Genomic DNA, 18,434 nt, shown 5'->3' on the forward strand with positions numbered 1-18,434 from the left:
CAATTGAACTCAATGGAGCTGTTTTTCTATAAATCACTCAGAAACAGCATGATGCAATATCTTCATCCTCCTGTTTCTCATTCAACTATTCCTGATGCAGTGTGTGTGCGCGCGCGTGTGTGTGTGTGTGTGTGTGTGTGTGTGTATACCCATGATTATAAGTGGTGTGTGTATGTGTTTGTGTCTCACCTGTACTGGCAGGGGTGTGAGTTGCAGCGTCGTACTTGGGGTAACGGCCTGTTCTCTGGGTGGCAGAGGCTGTCATTCACTAGAGTCATGCTCTTATTGACCAGCCTCATACAGGACACCACTGTCCTCCTCTCACCTGGAAACACACACACAAACATGCACACACACGCTTATAATATGGGGTATACAAACACAAACAAATTACAGTGAAAGAGAGTGACAAGAAGCAAGAGAGAGAGAGATGCTTTCTCAAAAAACATTAAAACTGTTTTACACACACAAAACACATGGATTCAATAAAAGCCCCCAGTTCAAGCCTCTGTCTCAACCGGCATAACCCTCCAGTGAACTACATCTTAGCCTGGTCTAATGCGAAGGCAATTACACAATAAAACTCAGTTAATTAACACTAACTCAGAGGACTAAAGACCTATATTTGGAGCTGAGCTGGCCCCTATCCAAACCACCACTTGCTGGGTAAGGGCCCGACTACTGTGTGCGTGTGTGTGTGTGTGTGTGTGTGTGTGTGTGTGTGTGTGTGTGTGTGTGTGTGTGTATACGTGCATGCGTGTGTGTGTGTGTGTATACGTGCATACGCGTGTTTGTGCAGGGCTCGATATCTGGGCTTTGTTCCAACTTTATGAAAATCCATCCTTCCTCCCTCCCTCTGGCCAGAAGTAGTGTACTATATAAGGACTAGGGTGTTTGTGTTATATTGTGTTAAGTACACTACAGTATATAAGGACTAGGGTGTTTGTGTTATATTGTGTTAAGTGCTCATGGGTTTTTACTATATGGCTCAAAAATGACTAAATCTAGCTTCCCACTACACGATTTATGTCACAGGTTTCATGTTCCTACGTCGTCCCAAAAGTCGTAGGAAGTTCCGGGACATCTTAGGAATATCGGGTGCAAATCCTGTGATGGGAAACGTTTTCTGAACGCTGTGTACAGGCTCCTTGACGGTTAACGGAGCGGATTGTCGGGGGGCAATAACATAATTCTAGTCATTTGTACACTGCAAATTGATGACAACTAAGCACAAAAAGAGATTGTATTTAAAAAATAACATTAATTTCATACCTTGATTACATTGAGACACGATCACATACTGTCTCTTTTTTTATTTGTGGGAATACTTGGGAAAAAACACTTGCAGGCCTGTTGCCGACCCCTGATATATGCAATATCGCAGGCGCGTTTATCCAAAGCAACTTACAGTACTGGACCCCATAGTGACCCCACAGTGACCCCAGTGACCCCACAGGACCATACAGTGAACCATACACAGAGCACAGGCTACAGACCATTTTCACTCTTCTGTAAGACTTTTGTCTGAATTAGAAATTGTGGCATTAGAAATATTCAACTAATATTCAGTAACGACCATGTATATTAGCTCAAAACCGATGCACGTACCTCTTGGCTGGAGCTGTTCAATGTTAAAGTCCCAATGCAGCCGTTTTTATATTAATATCAAATCATTTCTGGGTAACAATTAAGTATCTATTTGTAATAGTTTTCCATTAAAATGGTCAAAAAGAAACAAAACTAGCTTTTTACAAAAAATAATTTTGCTAGGATTGTCTGGGAGTGGTCTGAGTGGGGAGGGGAAATCTGACAATTAGCTGTTATTGGCAGAGAGGTTTGGAACTCTTTATTATTGATCTATTAACTAATTTAGCCGAAACCCCACCCATGCAAACCCGGCTGATTAGAAGGTCCTGTGTAGATTGTATTTTCAACCAACAACTTTCAGGAAATAACACTGATCAAACTTGGTCACACGTTTACAGTGTTAGTTCATCAGCTGTTGTACAATATGATAAAAAACACAGGAAAAACGTAATTTTGACTGCACTGGGCCTTTAAGATTCACAACACAAGGTCTCTGGTTCAAATCATGTCACCCGCTTTCACTACATTTGGTCTTATTCAGACAGCTGGCTGGCTACAACAACCTAACAGTTAGCTGGCTACATCAAACTAACCGCTAGCTGGCTACAATAAGCTAACCACTAGCTGGCTACAATAAGCTAACCGCTAGCTGGCTACAACAAACTAACCGCTAACTGGCTAAAACAAGCTAAACGCTAGCTGCTGGCTAGCGCTGCGATGCTAAAGCTTTTCCGAATGACGACTTCACTCAGCCAGGCACGTCTCACCCCCATCTCCTCCTCTCCTTTACCCTTGACATTGTTAAAGCACTCCAAACGAGTGAACGGACAAACAAAGGAAAGTGGAGACCTAAACAAGCACACACCCTCTCATCAGCAGAGGTTGAAACTCCTATCACAGCAAAATGACATGTTACCGATGATTCAGACTGAACAATGCATTATAGCTAATCAGTCACTGGATAGTGATCAAACCGCTGATATCATGGTGCTGTTTTCACTCTAATTAAGACCAGACTTGCTTTGAGCGTTACTTCAGTTCATAATTGGATGGATTTACTATAGTCCAGAACTAAAGATTTTAACAAAGTAATCAACCTTTAAAAAAAATCAGCTAATTTATGTAATAGCGTGGAGATGAGTGCAAAGCAAATTGCAGTACAAACTACTGATACTTTTAACTTATTTTTGCCATAATTCTTTTAGCTGGTTGAGATGCAACATCAGTTGAATTTATAGTAAAGGTAATCTACACCTAAGGGTTAAAACGACAGAAACTAGCCACCTATCCATTCACTTCACATCTACTGCTAGATGATGGCAAAATACCGTTGCTCTGAGTTAATTTAAAAAAAATGTTTTTCTCAATGTTTATTTTTAATATCACCAGAATCAGCTCTAGATACTTGCATTCTCAGCAATGAACTGAGAATTGAATAGGCGAAACAAGAGATATGTACTGTATGTATGCAGTGTGCTGTCCACTGTGTGTGTGCGTGCATGAGTGTGCGCGTGTACATGCACGTGTTTGAGTGCCTTTGTTTGCGTGTATGTTCGTGTGAACCCTGTTGAGAGTCCCACAGTGGGAGCCTGCTCTACCTGTCTGGTGTGCTCTAGATCAGAGGTCAGAAGTTGGCCAACACTGGGCCTTTTTGTCTCCACCCCCCCAGGCTCAACAGTCTGTCCATCTAACCCTCCGACACAGCCTCTAACCCCTGCCTCCAAGCCCCAACCCTCTACCTCAGCCCCAACAATCTGTCCATCTAACCCTCTGACACAGCCTCTAACCCCTGCCTCCAAGCCCCAACCCTCTACCTCAGCCCCAACAATCTGTCCATCTAACCCTCTGACACAGCCTCTAACCCCTGCCTCCAAGCCCCAACCCTCTACCTCAGCCCCAACAGTCTGTCCATCTAACCCTCTGACACAGCCTCTAACCCCTGCCTCCAAGCCCCAACCCTCTACCTCAGCCCCAACAGTCTGTCCATCTAACCCTCTGACACAGCCTCTAACCCCTGCCTCCAAGCCCCAACCCTCTACCTCAGCCACAACAGTCTGTCCATCTAACCATCTGACACAGCCTCTAACCCCTGCCTCCAAGCCCCAACCCTCTACCTCAGCCCCAACAGTCTGTCCATCTAACCCTCTGACACAGCCTCTAACCCCTGCCTCCAAGCCCCAACCCTCTACCTCAGCCCCAGCCAAATGGCTCCATCATCACCACCCAGGTGTAACCCACTAACCCAACCTCACTAGTCTCAACAGTTTGTCTGTGTGTTTTCTCGTGTGAGTGTGTAAGAACAACAGCCCATCTGCCCTCTCCCCCATCCCTCGTTGCCCCAGGCAGCCAGCCAGCCGGGCTGTGTTTGATGTTTGATGTGGAGCCCTGGTCCTGGCGGGCTCTCTGCACTGGGCAACCAGCCCCAGATTAGTGCATAAGCATGGGGCACAGACGTGACGCTCCACAGTCAAGATTAGAGACCCATATCTAACATGTAACCCCACTGGACAGCAGCAGCAGCTAGGGAAGGGGACTGAAGGGGGGAACTGAAGGGGGTGGGGGGAACTGAAAGGGGGTGGGGGGGAACTGAAGGGGGGGTGGAGTAACTGAAGGGGGTGGGGGGGAACTGAAGGGGGGTGGGGGGAACTGGAGGGGGTGGGAGGGGGAGGAGCTAGAATAGACTCAGAGTCACTATGCATGGAGCCCACGGCTATCAGAAACCCTGGAATGACTCTCCTTGGGATGTGTGTCAGTGTGTGTGTCTTACCTCCTCCACACTGTACGTTGCAGTCTTGCCAGGATCTGTGTGTCCAAAGGTAGAGGTGCTCTGGTGCTCTCTGCTCCTCACTGACATTATCACGTTCAGTTACGTTCAGAGACACTGTGTACTCATAGTGTATGCCGTAGGTCTGGTCATGGAACAACAGCACCTAGGGGAGAGGAAGTTACTTTTAGAAACACTGGCTTGTTATGTTCAGACACAGTGTCCTGATAGTGTATACCATAGAGATGGGTTGAGAGACTGGGTCATGCTCAGAGACACAGGGTGAGTGAGTGAGGAGAGATGTCGAGGAAAGAGAGAGAGAGAAGGAAAGAGACTTCAACAATTTTTCTTTAATGAGTCATCCTCACTAACTTCAAAGCCCCCCCCCCCCCTCCTAAAAATAACAGTACAATACACAATCCAGATCCACATTACAAATGTACATTTAACCTGCTCTCTCTAGCAGAACATACAGCCTCCCCCAAGCTCCCACACATCCTGCAATACTTTGTAAAGGAAAGAGAGAGAGAGAGAGAGAGAGAGAGAGAGAGAGAGAGAGAGAGAGAGAGAGAGAGAGAAATAGAGAGGGAGCATTCATTCATTCCCTATAATCCCTGCCAGTGATGTACAGATGTATGATCCAGTGGAGGCTGCTGAGGGGAGGATGGCTCATAATAATGGAATGGCATCAAACCATGTGTTTGATGTATTTGATACCATTCCACCTATTCCGCTCCAGCCATTACCATGAGCCCGTCCTCCCCAATTAAGGTGCCACCAACCTCCTGTGGTATGATCTTAATTTGATCAGGAAATGTAAAACGTGTAGTGTATCTTAGGTTTAAAAAGGCTTCTGAAGTTTGTAATTTCCACTTTGAAATTTCAGACTTGATTTTCCCTTACAGAAAATATATCAATCCCTACAAAAATGTAATATAATCCACATAATAACTCACATTTCCTGTTGCTGCAGGATTATTTCCCTGCTGTAGCAAACTGGCTCAAATTAAGATACTACATCTGTACCACATGATGCCTCCAGAGGGCCATCTAAACAACTTAACACCAACTTCCTCCCTTTGAAGCCCAATTTCCATGCTCTCTCTCTCTGTCCCCCTGTGATCTCTCTGTCATGTGGAGTAGACTGTGGGAGGTAATAGCTGCTGGTGGGTGTGTTTCCTTGCTTGGCATCAGCTCAACATGCATTTGCATGGTAGGAAGGCAGATACACATACACACACAAATACACACACTCACACCTCCTGCAGACACACACAACCCCCCAACGCACACACACCCTCTCTCTCTATATGATAGGTTTACCATGAGGTACAGCGGGGTCTTGGTGGGTCCCTTGGCAGACATTTTCTCCCAGAGTCCTCTCCGGACGTAGCGCACTGTGGTGCCGGCCAGCTGGAACTCTCCAGGAAGCTCGATCTTCCAATCACTGTTGATGGACCTCATGGTAGAGTCTTTCATTGCTGGAACAACCAGTAAGTAGAATTCATTTAAGAGGATGTTACAACCTGATGTTAGATGGTTCCCTATCACTTGCCCTTATCACTTCCATTGAACGTAAGCATACTACAGTCTCCACCAAGATGTCGACCTTTATAGCATTGTGCGCTCGAACTGTAAATGTACAAGAAAGTAAACAAACAATTAAAATGTGGCAGGCAGACTTCTCTGAAAAATACTTTTGGAGCCCAAATCGGCATGTTTGAAAATAGCCGACCCCGGTCAGTGGGGTTTTACTTCTCGCAGTGCCTGAACCACAGGAAAGCAGCACAGCATCAGAGACCCAGTCGGTTCCAACTAAGAGAGTGTCCCTTGATGTGGAGACTGTGGAGGTTGTGAAGTCCAGCAAACAGACTACCTCACCGCATGTCCACGGTTATCCCCTGTTCCCTGTCTCTTTGTAGCTAGCTGAGCACAGGGCCAGAGGGAGAGAGAGGAGCTTGACTTAAGGTTGTTGGATAATGCATTAGAAAGGGGGGGAATAAAGAGAGAGAGAGAAAATAAAGAGATAGAGAGAGAGAGAGAATAAAGAGAGAAAGAGAGAGAGAGAATAAAGAGAGAGTGGGAAAAAAAGAGAGAGATAGAATGCGAGAGAAAATAGAGAGAGAAAATTAAGAGAGAGAGAAAGAGAGAGTGTTGGGGTGTACTGTAAGACATTCCATAAGAATTGAATGTTCGAGCCAATGGAGGTTTTTCCAAATTAATGTTGTTTTAATGAGTCTTTTGGAAGGGACTCCACAACCAGAGAGAGTTCCAGAGAAATAAATAAACATTGCACAGTGAATGGACTCTCTCTCTAAACACATTTGTTTTACTACATGTCCATCAACTTACAGATTTAGATGGAATTCAAAATAATTGATACACTTTACTATAAAACTGCCCAGGAGCATAATATGAACTATATACAAAAAAACTACTTCAGATCTTTCAAAATGTGTTTAACCACATCATCAAATCAACTTAAATGAGAATATTAGCATCACTGCTCCATGGTCATCATTGTGTTGTTTACCAGCGCTACAAAAACTTAAATTCTCTTTTTTTTTTCTACACACTGTATGTATTTCACAAGTTTCCCCTAGGTACAGATCCAGGATCAGCTTCTCCTCTCCCAATCCTAAACTTAACCATTAGTGGGGAAAATGCTAAACCTCAATCCCCTCCCTCCCTACCTCCCTTCCTCTCTTACCCCATCCCTCTCCTCCTCGCCTCTCCTCCCTTCATCCCTCACCTCCCTCCTATCACTACAAAGGATCCCGGACTTTCCTTTCATTACACACAGAACTAGAATTGGACGCCATCGATGTTTCAAGTCCCCTGTGTACCCTTCATGTTGACAAAGCACTCAACGGTTAGAAAAATGTTTAATAGCTGTTGTCAGAACACTCAAAAAGGAAACCACAGAGAAAAGTGTTCAAACACTTTACAAGCAGCTGACAAATGAGTGTGTTTATGGGCTTTTAAAGTTCCCTGCAGAGTCGACAGAGAACAATACATGGTAGACAGTGCAGAGTGTTTTAGCACTGGCTGAAGACTGTACAGGGCAGTCAAACTCAACTGGCGGACAGCTGTCGAGGTCCGGACCCAGAGAAGCGTCAATACGGACCGAACAATATCGCAATTAGTTATATAAAAGTAAATCAATTCTTTTTTAGACAACTTTAAAAAATCAAGCAGGAGCCGCGGCCTCTCTACCTCAGCAACCTCTCTCTCTCTCTCTCTCTCAAACAACCCCCACCTCTACTAGTTCCCCGTCTAATCCAATCGTGTGGTTATCTGCAAATACAAAAGCCAGTGTCTTACCCAATCCCATCAATGCAAATATCCTCTGCAGAACCTCGGGACAAGCAGGCAGAAAGAAACATAAATATTTCACCGCAGTTCAACTGTTTCACCACTGTTCAACCAGCACAAAACGAATGTGCCTGATATGCAGCGAGTCCGTAGCCCTCGTGAAAAGTGGCAATGTTCAGCGTCATGACACATTACATGCATAGTAATATCGATCAGACGTATCCCCTGAACACGGAGGTGAGAACAAACAAGATTAACCAACTCAAATCACAATATGGGAGGTCCACCAAAGTCCATGTCAATTCCCTGACAGCCCAACAACGTGCAACGGAGTGTTCACTGAGGATAGCTTCGGTTTTGGGAAAACACCCAAAAACGTTTTCTGACACTGAGATGGTAAAAGAATGCATGTGTGAAGTTGCTGACACATTGTTTGAAGATAAACAGAAAGATGAGCTCAGTGAAAGGATTAAACAGATCCCACTGTCAGATTCCACAGCAATGAGGAGAACTTAAATATTAGCTGAAGATTTGACTTCACAACTTGATGAGGTCATTCAGAATGCACCATGCACTTCATTAGCTATGGATGATTCAACAGATAACACTGATAATGCCCTGCTTCTGGTGTTTGTCAGATTTGATAATTACATTTAAAATTTTAGTCATTTAGCAGACGCTCTTATCCAGAGCGACTTACAGGAGCAATTAGGGTTAAGTGCCTCGCTCAAGGGCACATCGACAGATTTTTCACCTAGTCAGCTCGGGGATTAGAACCTGCGACCTTTCAGTTACTGGCACAACGCTCTTAACCACTAAGCTACCTGCCGATAATGAAACAAAGAAGGAATTCTGGGAGGAGCAGTTGGGCTTAACAAATCTAGAAGCAGACACACAGGGATGCTGACCAAAAGGGGAATAGATCTGAAGTCAGTGTTCTCCATCACCAAAGATAGAGCTCCAGCCATGTCAGGAAGAGGAGGGGACTGGTTGCACTTTTGAAAGAGGACCACCCTGACCTGACATCATACCACTGCATCATCAATCAATATGTCCTGTGTGCCAGTCTGGGAAAATAGTATTCTGAGGTCATGACAACGATGATGAAACTGTTCAACAACACCGCCTGCTCCGAGGCTTTCTGACAGAGGCCAATGCCAGCTTTGATTACTTACTACTGCACAACGTCAGATGGCTCAGCAAAGGCAGGGTTTTGGAATGCTTTTGGGCCATTCAGGAGGAAATCAAAGCTTTCTTATGAGAGCAAAAGAGTGACACGGCAACTCAGTTTTATGAGTTTTGGTAAGATGAGGAGAAGAGGGAAACAGTTGCATTTTTGACAGACATGACATCACACCTTAATCAAGTGAATGTTAAGCTGCAGGGACGGGACAACACAGTGTGTGATATGATAACAGCAGTCCGGGCTTTCCAGAAGAAATTGGAGCTTTTCAAAAATGATCTCCAGGGAGAACTTGTCCACTTCCCCAATCTTCTGGTGCAAACGCAGGGAGAGAAAGATGTTCCCAACCATGTTGATTTCATCCAGAAGCTGATGGATAACCTCAAGGTTAGCTTTGATGACTTCACTGTTGGAAGAGAACTGATGCTGCTCATCCAGAACCATTTTGGTCACAAATGTGAGAAAGTTGTCAGAGGAAGCTAAACAGATCTTCAGATGGGCAGATGTTGCATCACTGCAAATGGAGTTGATTAAGCTGCAAGAAAATGTGGCTTTGTGACCCTGTCTTACTTTCTGGGAAAATATGGAAAGATGGCGCCTGCAGCTGATGTCCCTGTTCTCAAGAAACTGGCACTAGTCATCCTGGCCATGTTTGGCTCCACATACAGCTGTGAATCAGCCTTCTCCACAATTAACTTTATTCAAAAGAAATACTGCTCCAGGCTCACCAATGGACACCTGCAGCAGTGTCTCAGAGTTTCTCTCACACCATTTGTGCCAAAGTTCAAAGGATTGGCAGGAGACAGAAAGTGTCATTTACCTCATTGATACAAGGGCAAGGTCCACAGTGACTTATACATGAATATTGCATCACCCACAGTGACTTATACATGAATATTGCATCACCCACAGTGACTTATACATGAATATTCCATGGCCAACAGTGACTTTCTGTGCATCCAGATGTTTGTTTTTTTAACTCTCCTTTGTTCTCCAGAAAAACAAGCACTTTATTTAATTGATATATTATTTAATAATTCAAGGCCCAATGGTCTCATTTAATGTATTTACCAGTATTCTTTAAAACATTTTACATAACAACATGGTTTGTTACTATGACGATATCCATCCAGACCTTTGCCACCTAGGACATTTGTGTCACTGGACCTTCTCAAATAGTAGTTGAGTACCCTGCTATAGGGAATACAAGTTGACATTGTTAGACAGATAATATGAACTTGTGCAGTTGTCTATAACAGGGGTTCCCAAACTTTTTCACTCAGGCCCCCCTTCCAGCATTGAGGAACAAACCCCCCCCACACACCCCTCTTGTTTGTCGTAGAGAGAATTTTTCAAGTTTAAAGCTTACTTCCTGCAATTCTACACATTTTGTCATGGGGTGCAGAGAACATTTTGCAGTGTTTAAGCTCATTTTCTTGCGATTCTATACATTTTGCCATGTCTAATGTGTATTCATATGATATTTGAGTGACTCAAACATTACAACAAAATCTATGGGCTAAACAACCTAGCTAAACAACATTAGCTGACATGGGCTAGTTGATCTGGACATTTCTGACAAGTTATAAATAGCTCTCTAAGGTCTGCAATGACTGACATGACAAGAGAAACTGATGATGCACGACCCAATTTGGAAATTGCACCTTGTGCATTCTACTGTTACAACTGTCAAAAGTAAGTTGAAAGCTGGACTGAGTTCGGTTGACCACCGTGCCCCCCCTGCCGACCCCTCGCGCCCACCCCTTGGGGGTGCGCCCCACAGTTTGGGAACCACTGATCTATAAGTGTGTGTGTGGCTATGTGTGTGTGTGTGTGTGTGTGTGTGTGTGTATGTGTCTGCATGTGCTCCTATATCTGTGTGTGTGTGGGTGTCAGTCTTACCCAGAAAGCTGTGTGAGGGCTTGTCCTCCACGACTTTGATTCTCCTAGCACCAACAGGGATGACAGCAGCCTCGATGTAACCTATAGCAACATACAAAGAGAGTGAGGTGGGTTGAGCCACACCCAGACCCACACCTGGGGTGAGAGGAGACAGGCGGTGAGGAGAAGTGAGGGGAAGGGGTAGTATGGACAGGGTTGGGCTGGGCTGGTTCTTTATCAAAGCAGTTAACTTGGAAAGGGCTGACATTCTTTTTCTGTGTGAAGGCAGGGAGGAGGACAGTGAAGGAAGTAGAAAGAGAGACGGTCTGCATCCCAAATGACACCCTGTTCCCTACACCTGTTCAAAAGTAGTGCACTAAGCTCTGGTCAAAAGTAATGCACTATGAAGGGAATAGGGTACCATTTGGGACGCAGCTAGGGTAGTAAGGGTCATAGTAGCAGCGATCTAACTCACTACTGGTGGACAGAAAGAGGTAGTGCCACTACCTTCTGTCTCTGTGTGCTGGAGCATCACATGGAGCCTGGGTTTGAAAGGAAGGATTCAACCAGAGACGGATATATAGGTTGTGACCCAGATGTCACCAGATTCCCTATATAGTGCAATATTTGTGACTAGAGCCCAATGAGCCCTGCTCAAAAGTAGTGCACTATATTGGGAATAGGGTGGCATTTGGGATGCACACATAGAGATGTATGGCTCTGAATTCAACAGGTGTCATAAAAGAGACCAGGAAGTATATGTGAGCAAAATGTTCCAATCATTTTGAGGATCCCACTGCATATACAGTACTTCCGCTTTATGACATCACTTTTGATTCTAGCACAGAGATCCTATGAAATAATGATATGGATTCTAGCCTCAACCCGCCTGGGAGATAAATATCTGATTAGACCCATGCTAGCCCTTCCCTTCCCTCATCACAGACACACACACACCCAAGCACCCACCAGTGTTTGGGCAGTAGTGATGATACAAAGCAGCTCATTGGTTCCCAGGCGACTTACTGTGGTCCCACTGTTACTTATAATATATAATATATGCCATTTAGCAGACGCTTTTATCCAAAGCGACTTACAGTCATGCGTGCATAAATTTTTACGTATGGGTGGTCCCGGGGATCGAACCCACTACCCTGGCGTTACAAGCGCCATGCTCTACCAATTGAGCTACAGAGGACCACTTCTGAGGCTTACACACAAATGTGTCAAAGTTTTCCAAATATACAGAGTGGAGCGAGATATGAAAGACCCACAGTGAGAGAGAGACAGGGAGGGAGGGAGGGAGGGAGGGAGGGAGGGAGAAGAGAGAAAAAGAGATACATCAGCGAACGAGAGAGAAGAGAGAGAGAGCGAGAGAGAGAGAGAGAGAGAGAGAGAGAGAGAGAGAGAGAGAGAGAGCGAGAGAGCGAGAGAGCGAGAGAGAGAAAGAAATCAGAAAGAATTTAAGAGAGATGGGGGGAACAAAGAGAGAGAGAACAAAAGAGAGATATATAAAGAGGGGAGGAGTGGGTCTTCCATACTGTAGATATATAAAGAGGGGAGGAGTGGGTCTTCCATATTGCTTATTCTTCAGAGTCCAAACTTTATTGTCCCAAAATATTTATTGTCCCAAAATCAATTGTCCCAATTGTTTTTGTTTTGTTTTTTAGTGTTAGCAGACTGAGTTTGATTTATTTATGTATCTCTAGGGGCCAAATCATAACTTGACATCCGCACGTAACAAACTTGACATCAATGCGTGATTGATACCAAACTCAGAGTTTCGCACATGTATCTTACATTAGAATCCAGTCCCCTAGGCCAGGCCTATTGAGCTGCTTTGTTCTACTTTACTGCACCCCCACTATGTACAGACTCCCTGTGTGTACTCACTGTAGCGCCGCCCTACAGGGCTGGATCTGCAATTACCACAACCATGCTATTACCCCTTTACACAGCACACAAGAACAAGTAACGAGTAAGAAGTTTCCCTCGACACTGATCAAAGGTCAGTTTGGCTTTCTCCCCCTCTAATGGTTAAGGTTAGGATTGGGGGGAATCTAAACTGATCCTAGATCTGTGCCTATGGGCAATTTCTAGCAAGAGCACCCCTTCACACAGTCAATAAGAAAAACACCACAAACCACACACCCAGAAACACTGTTATAAACAACACCCCATCGCAAAGGCCCAGAGTTTTTCCTGGTGAGGTCACATGGATTACACACACACATTTACACACCATTACACACACACACACACAGTTCATTTATAGACATTACTCTGCACCCCAACCAATCCTCCTTTGGGCTCTCCTGGGATTAACAATATGAGATTCAAGATTTTCGTTTTCACCATGGAATATTATTTTTCTCCCTCAACCCAGGTGGATGAGGAAGTACCACGAGATATCCCAGTCTGTTCATCGAGGCGGAGGGTCGGGAAGCCAAGCCATGCCGAGCTGTTGGGATTCACAGTGTGTCTGGGATCCTTCCAAACACACCCAGCCTCCTGTCCAAATGCACTATTTTGTTCCAGCCCTGCACGCATCAAGCCCTTGAATCAGGCTGGAACTAAAGCCTGTACACTGTATCTCTCCAGGAGCAGGAGTGAAGAACACTGAGTGTGTGTGTGTGCGTGTGTGTGGACCATCTGCGTTTCGGCTATTGATCCCAGGAGAACCCAAGGAGGTCTGGTACTCCCATCTACCGACGTGTACACTACAGTCAGGGCAGGAAGCACACACACGCACCGCACACACACGTCCTGCACACACACACATGCACCGCACACACGCAGAGCAGGCATCTTACATGAGAAACACTTGGGGACAGCCCTTGGTTTAGCCATCACACAGGTAGAAACCCTCTTACAGTGGCTAGAGGAGACTGGGGGGAGAGGAGAGGGGAGGCAGGCGGAATGGCTTTAGCAAATTGAATGAATGGAGTAAAAGGCGTTCACCTCCTCTCTCTCTCTCTCTCTCTCTCTCTCTCTCTCTCTCTCTCTCTCTCTCTCTCTCTCTCTCTCTCTCTCTCTCTCTCTCTCTCTCTCTCTCTCTCTCTCTGCATTGAGACACACACACACGCTTGTTCACACTGCCGTCAGAGTGGTGTGAACGACCAATGTTATCTTAACGTCTGAATGAAAATTCCTGCTTTTGTCCATAATTAATTTGCATAATGTTGTAGGTATCTGGTAGTAGAGTAGTGGCCTGAGGGCACACACTTAATGTGTTGTGAAATCTGTCTGTAAAGTTTTTTATTGTATTTAACTGCCTTAATGTTGCTGGACCCCAGGAAGAGTAGCTGCTGCCTTGGCCGGAGCTAATGGGGTTCCTTAATAAACCCCAGGAAGAGTAGCTGCTGCCTTGGCAGGAACTAATGGGGTTCCTTAATAAACCCCAGGAAGAGTAGCTGCTGCCTTGGCAGGAACTAATGGGGATCCTTAATAAACCCCAGGAAGAGTAGCTGCTGCCTTGGCAGGAACTAATGGGGATCCTTAATAAACCCCAGGAAGAGTAGCTGCTGCCTTGGCAGGAACTAATGGGGATCCATAATAAACCCCAGGAAGAGTAGCTGCTGCCTTGGCCAGAACTAATGGGGATCCATAATAAACCCCAGGAAGAGTAGCTGCTGCCTTGGCCAGAACTAATGGGGATCCTTAATAAACCCCAGGAAGAGTAGCTGCTGCCTTGGCCAGAACTAATGGGGATCCTTAATAAACCCCAGGAAGAGTAGCTGCTGCCTTGGCCAGAACTAATGGGGATCCTTAATAAACCCCAGGAAGAGTAGCTGCTGCCTTGGCCAGAACTAATGGGGATCCTTAATAAACCCCAGGAAGAGTAGCTGCTGCCTTGGCCAGAACTAATGGGAATCCTTAATAAATACAAATACAAATAAAATAAAGAAAGCTTCTGTCCTTGAGCGGCATTACAATCAGACCATCTGCACATCAGGGCCCAGAGTCTTTGTATGCCTTTCAGTAGGTCAACACACACACACACACACACACACACACACACACATACTACACACACAGGCACACACACTATACACACACAGGCCTCAAGCCATTAAAAGGGAATAATGGGGCGTTATCTTGTAATTAAAACACAACAGGTCTCTATTCAGACTAACGATCGGCCTTAAATGCCAAACATAATGCTCTGGCTGTGAAACTGAACTTTACCTATGGGGGACAGAAGCACCGGTGTGTGTGTGTGTGTGTGTGTGTGTGTGTACTACGTGTTTAGTGACACTGGTGGGCTACAGATACCCTAGATACCCTTAAGTGTTTGTAGGGCACCTTGCTAAGATTGTTCCCGGTGACTTTCCACCAGAGGTTAAATGCCTTAAAGGGATACTTTGGGATTTAGGCAATGAGGCCCTTTATCTAGCATGCTAACAGATACTCATAGACTTCTAGTCATTGTGCTAATGCTAGTTAGCATTGGCTCGCGAAACTACTTCTAACTTCCTTCATACTGGACACAGAAACATACAAATAGTTCATCTGACTCTGGGGAAGTAGATAAAGGGTCTCATTGCCAAAATCCCAAAGTATCCCTGTAAGGGAGAATGTAACATGTCACATTACGGCCCCATAAGCACAGGGCAAAAGACACCTCCTGTGACATCTAACCTGGCCTGCTATGCTAGATGAAACCTGTGTGTAAGCAGCACAGCACCGCCAGAGGCTCACACTGCTCTGCGTAAACATTCCGCTCTGGCTCTATTTTCAAGACTTTGATGCGCAGCTCGCGCCAGAGAACTAAAACGGCTTGCGCTCTGCTAGCGCCAGCCAAAGGTAATGCGTCCAGTGTAGCAGGTAAAAACCAACGGCCCAATGTAGCTCCTATGTTTAACTCTAACTTGTGTCCACCAAATGGGTTAAATGCGGAAGACACCTTTCAGTTGAATGCACTCAGTTGTACCACTTTCCCTTTCTTTCCTCTTCATATTTGCCTGTCAATTCTGACCTCTCTTTTAGTGGAGAAGGACTAATAACCTACACCCATCCCTTTTCCATTGCTGCTTTCTGTTCCCATCAGGGTACTGTTCATTAGGCACCAACCGGAAGAAAACAGACCGAAAGGGAAGGACTAGGGAGGAAACACTCATTTTCATTTTCTGTTGCAAAATGTTTTAACACGTTTTCCACTGCGTGCCATTATGAACAAGACCCAGTTTGTGGCATCGACTTATATTCCCAACTGAAAAAGACATCTTTATAAATTCCCCCCAACCCAGTACTCACCCATGCCCTTGGTGTGGTTGAAGTCTCCCTTGACTATCTTACAGGAGTGTCCGTCTCCGTTACACACCCCACAGCGGTCCTCCCTGGCTGACGAGCCGATGATGCCATCACAGCCGATTTTCTGCAGACAGTAAGTAGACAACTTAACAAAAGAAAGTAGACAGGAAGATAACATCAAGGAATATACAGGCTACGTCCCAATGATCTCTCCTTCCTACCAAAGTGTCCCTTCACTGGTTTCAGAAAGATGGTGGAAACTCTATGCTTTTAGACGTGTGGGAAGTAGTGAACAAGAGTACACGTCAGGAGAAGGTAGGAGATATTATTGGGACGCAGCCACACTCTAATGAAGTGCGTCTCTGAACAAACACTGACCGGACTATGGGTCTGTATTCTGACTCCAAAACAATGGTAATACAATAGGAAAAGGCTGTTCTGATCCTCTCTAACTCACTCCCCTCATTGACTTCTCATCATGGATTTGAAACTATTAGATAGATGTACAAGACATACCAATAGCTCCATCTGGTATTTTTGATAGAGTAGAGGGGAATTGCCACCTATTCAATCCTCTCAGATCTTCAAGGGCGAGTCAATAAGGACAGAGGAAGAGGAGGGACTTGGAGAATCAGGGCCTTTATTCATAGTAGGAATGCTGATCTAGGATCAGTTTCCCCCTGTCTGTATAATCTTATTCATTAGGATCTAAAAGGAAGAAACTTTATGAATACGACCCCAGAACACTCCAAATGTCTGTGGAAACAAGTTGGTCCATTGTAAAAAACGGAAAGGGAAGCTATAATGTGTGATATTAGTCTAGATTCACCATCACATTACCTATTGTCTGTTTAGGGATTGTTTAATCCTTCCCAGCAATTACCACAGAGTTAAATCAGCCGTGCTCTCACAAACAACTCCAACTACCCAAAGCCATTTACACAATCCCAAGTATGTGCAGCAAACACAGTAAAATACTAACAACAATATTCACACACACACACACACACACACACACACACACACACACACACACACACACACACACACACACACACACACACACACACACACACACACACACACACACACACACACACACACACACACACAGTCAGTCATTGTGTGTGGAGTGTGTGTGTGAGGATGTGTGTGTGTGTGTGTGTGTGTGTGTGTGTTGTTTCCTGGAATGCCTGAGTCAGTAATACTCTGTAGAGTAATTTTTGCTGAAACAGACTACGAACATATGGACCCACACACACACACATGCGCACGCACAGAATCTGGACCAAGATTTAATTTTGCTGATTCAGTGAGGCAGCAGCAGCATCATGTGGGTCTCCTTAGCTCAATTCTTACCAAGCAGCCTTTAGGCTTCTCTTCTGACCAGACAATGTGTTTTCACAACATTTCTGATTCTCTCTCTCTCTCCCTCTCTCTTCCCCACCCCTCTCTCTCTGTCCCCTCTCTGTGACGCTGTTTTCACAGCATTCCTGAATTTCATACAGCGTAGCTTAGCATAACATTGACACTTCCCCTCTCTCTCCCCCCTCATCTTTCTCTCTCTCTCTCCTCTTTCTCAGTTTCTTTCTCTATCTCCTCTTTCTCCGTTTCCCTCTCTCTCTCCTCTTTCTCAGTTTCCCTCTCTCTCCTCTTTCTCAGTTTCTTTCTCTATCTCTTCTTTCTCTGTTTCGCTCTCTCTCTCTTTCTCCGTTTCACTCTCTCTCTTCTTTCTCTTCTCTCTCTCTTTCTCTGTTTCCCTCTATCTCCTCTTTCTCAGTTTCCCTCTATCTCTCCTCTTTCTCAGTTTCCTTCTATCTCTCCTCTTTCTCCATTTCCCTCTCTCTCTCCTCTTTCTCTGTTTCCTTCTATCTCTCCTCTTTCTGTTTCCCTCTCTCTCTCATCTTTCTCTGTTTCTCTCTCTCTCTCCTCTTTCTGTTTCCCTCTCTCTCTCATCTTTCTCTGTTTCTCTCTCTCTCTCTCTCTCTTTCCCTCTATCTCTCTCTTTCTCAGTTTCCCTCTCTCATCTTTCTCCGTTTCCCTCTCTCTCTCCTCTTTCTCTGTTTCTTTCTCTATCTCCTCTTTCTCTGTTTCCATCTTCTCCTCTTTCTCTGTTTCTCTCTCTCTCTTTCTCTGTTTCCCTCTATCCCTCCTCTTTCTCAGTTTCCCTCTCCTTCCTCTTTCTCCGTTTGCCTCTATCTCTCCTCTTTCTCCGTTTTCCTCTATCTCTCCTCTTTCTCCGTTTCCCGCTATCTCTCCTCTTTCCTGAATTTCATACAGCGTAGCTTAGCATAACATCGACACTTCCCCTCTCTCTCCCCCTCATCTTTCTCTCTCTCTCTCACTCCTCTTTCTCCGTTTCCCTCTATCTCTCCTCTTTCTCTGTTTCTCTCTCTCTCTCATCTTTCTCAGTTTCCCTCTCTCTCTCCTCTTTCTCAGTTTCCCTCTATC

The 18,434-nt window shown here is 45.1% G+C and overlaps 1 protein-coding gene across 3 annotated transcripts in view; it reads right to left on the reverse strand.

Moving 5' to 3' along the window:
* adamts17 (ADAM metallopeptidase with thrombospondin type 1 motif, 17) overlaps positions 1–18,434 on the reverse strand; it is a 151,854-nt gene that overhangs the window by 20,277 nt on the left and 113,143 nt on the right. For 2 of the 3 annotated variants that reach the window (XM_045210026.1, XM_045210025.1), the window contains exons 15-19: positions 15,987–16,107; positions 10,752–10,832; positions 5,675–5,832; positions 4,355–4,517; positions 190–325 (exon numbers count right to left, since the gene is read on the reverse strand). In XM_045210026.1, the coding sequence (XP_045065961.1) occupies positions 190–325; positions 4,355–4,517; positions 5,675–5,832; positions 10,752–10,832; positions 15,987–16,107 (659 nt within the window). Of the gene's footprint in view, positions 1–189; positions 326–4,354; positions 4,518–5,674; positions 5,833–10,751; positions 10,833–13,543; positions 13,619–15,986; positions 16,108–18,434 lie in introns of all 3 variants that reach the window. The other variant, XM_045210024.1, reaches the window with a different exon arrangement.

This window comes from Coregonus clupeaformis, chromosome 32 (assembly GCF_020615455.1).
Source record: "Coregonus clupeaformis isolate EN_2021a chromosome 32, ASM2061545v1, whole genome shotgun sequence".
Taxonomy (NCBI): domain Eukaryota; kingdom Metazoa; phylum Chordata; class Actinopteri; order Salmoniformes; family Salmonidae; genus Coregonus; species Coregonus clupeaformis.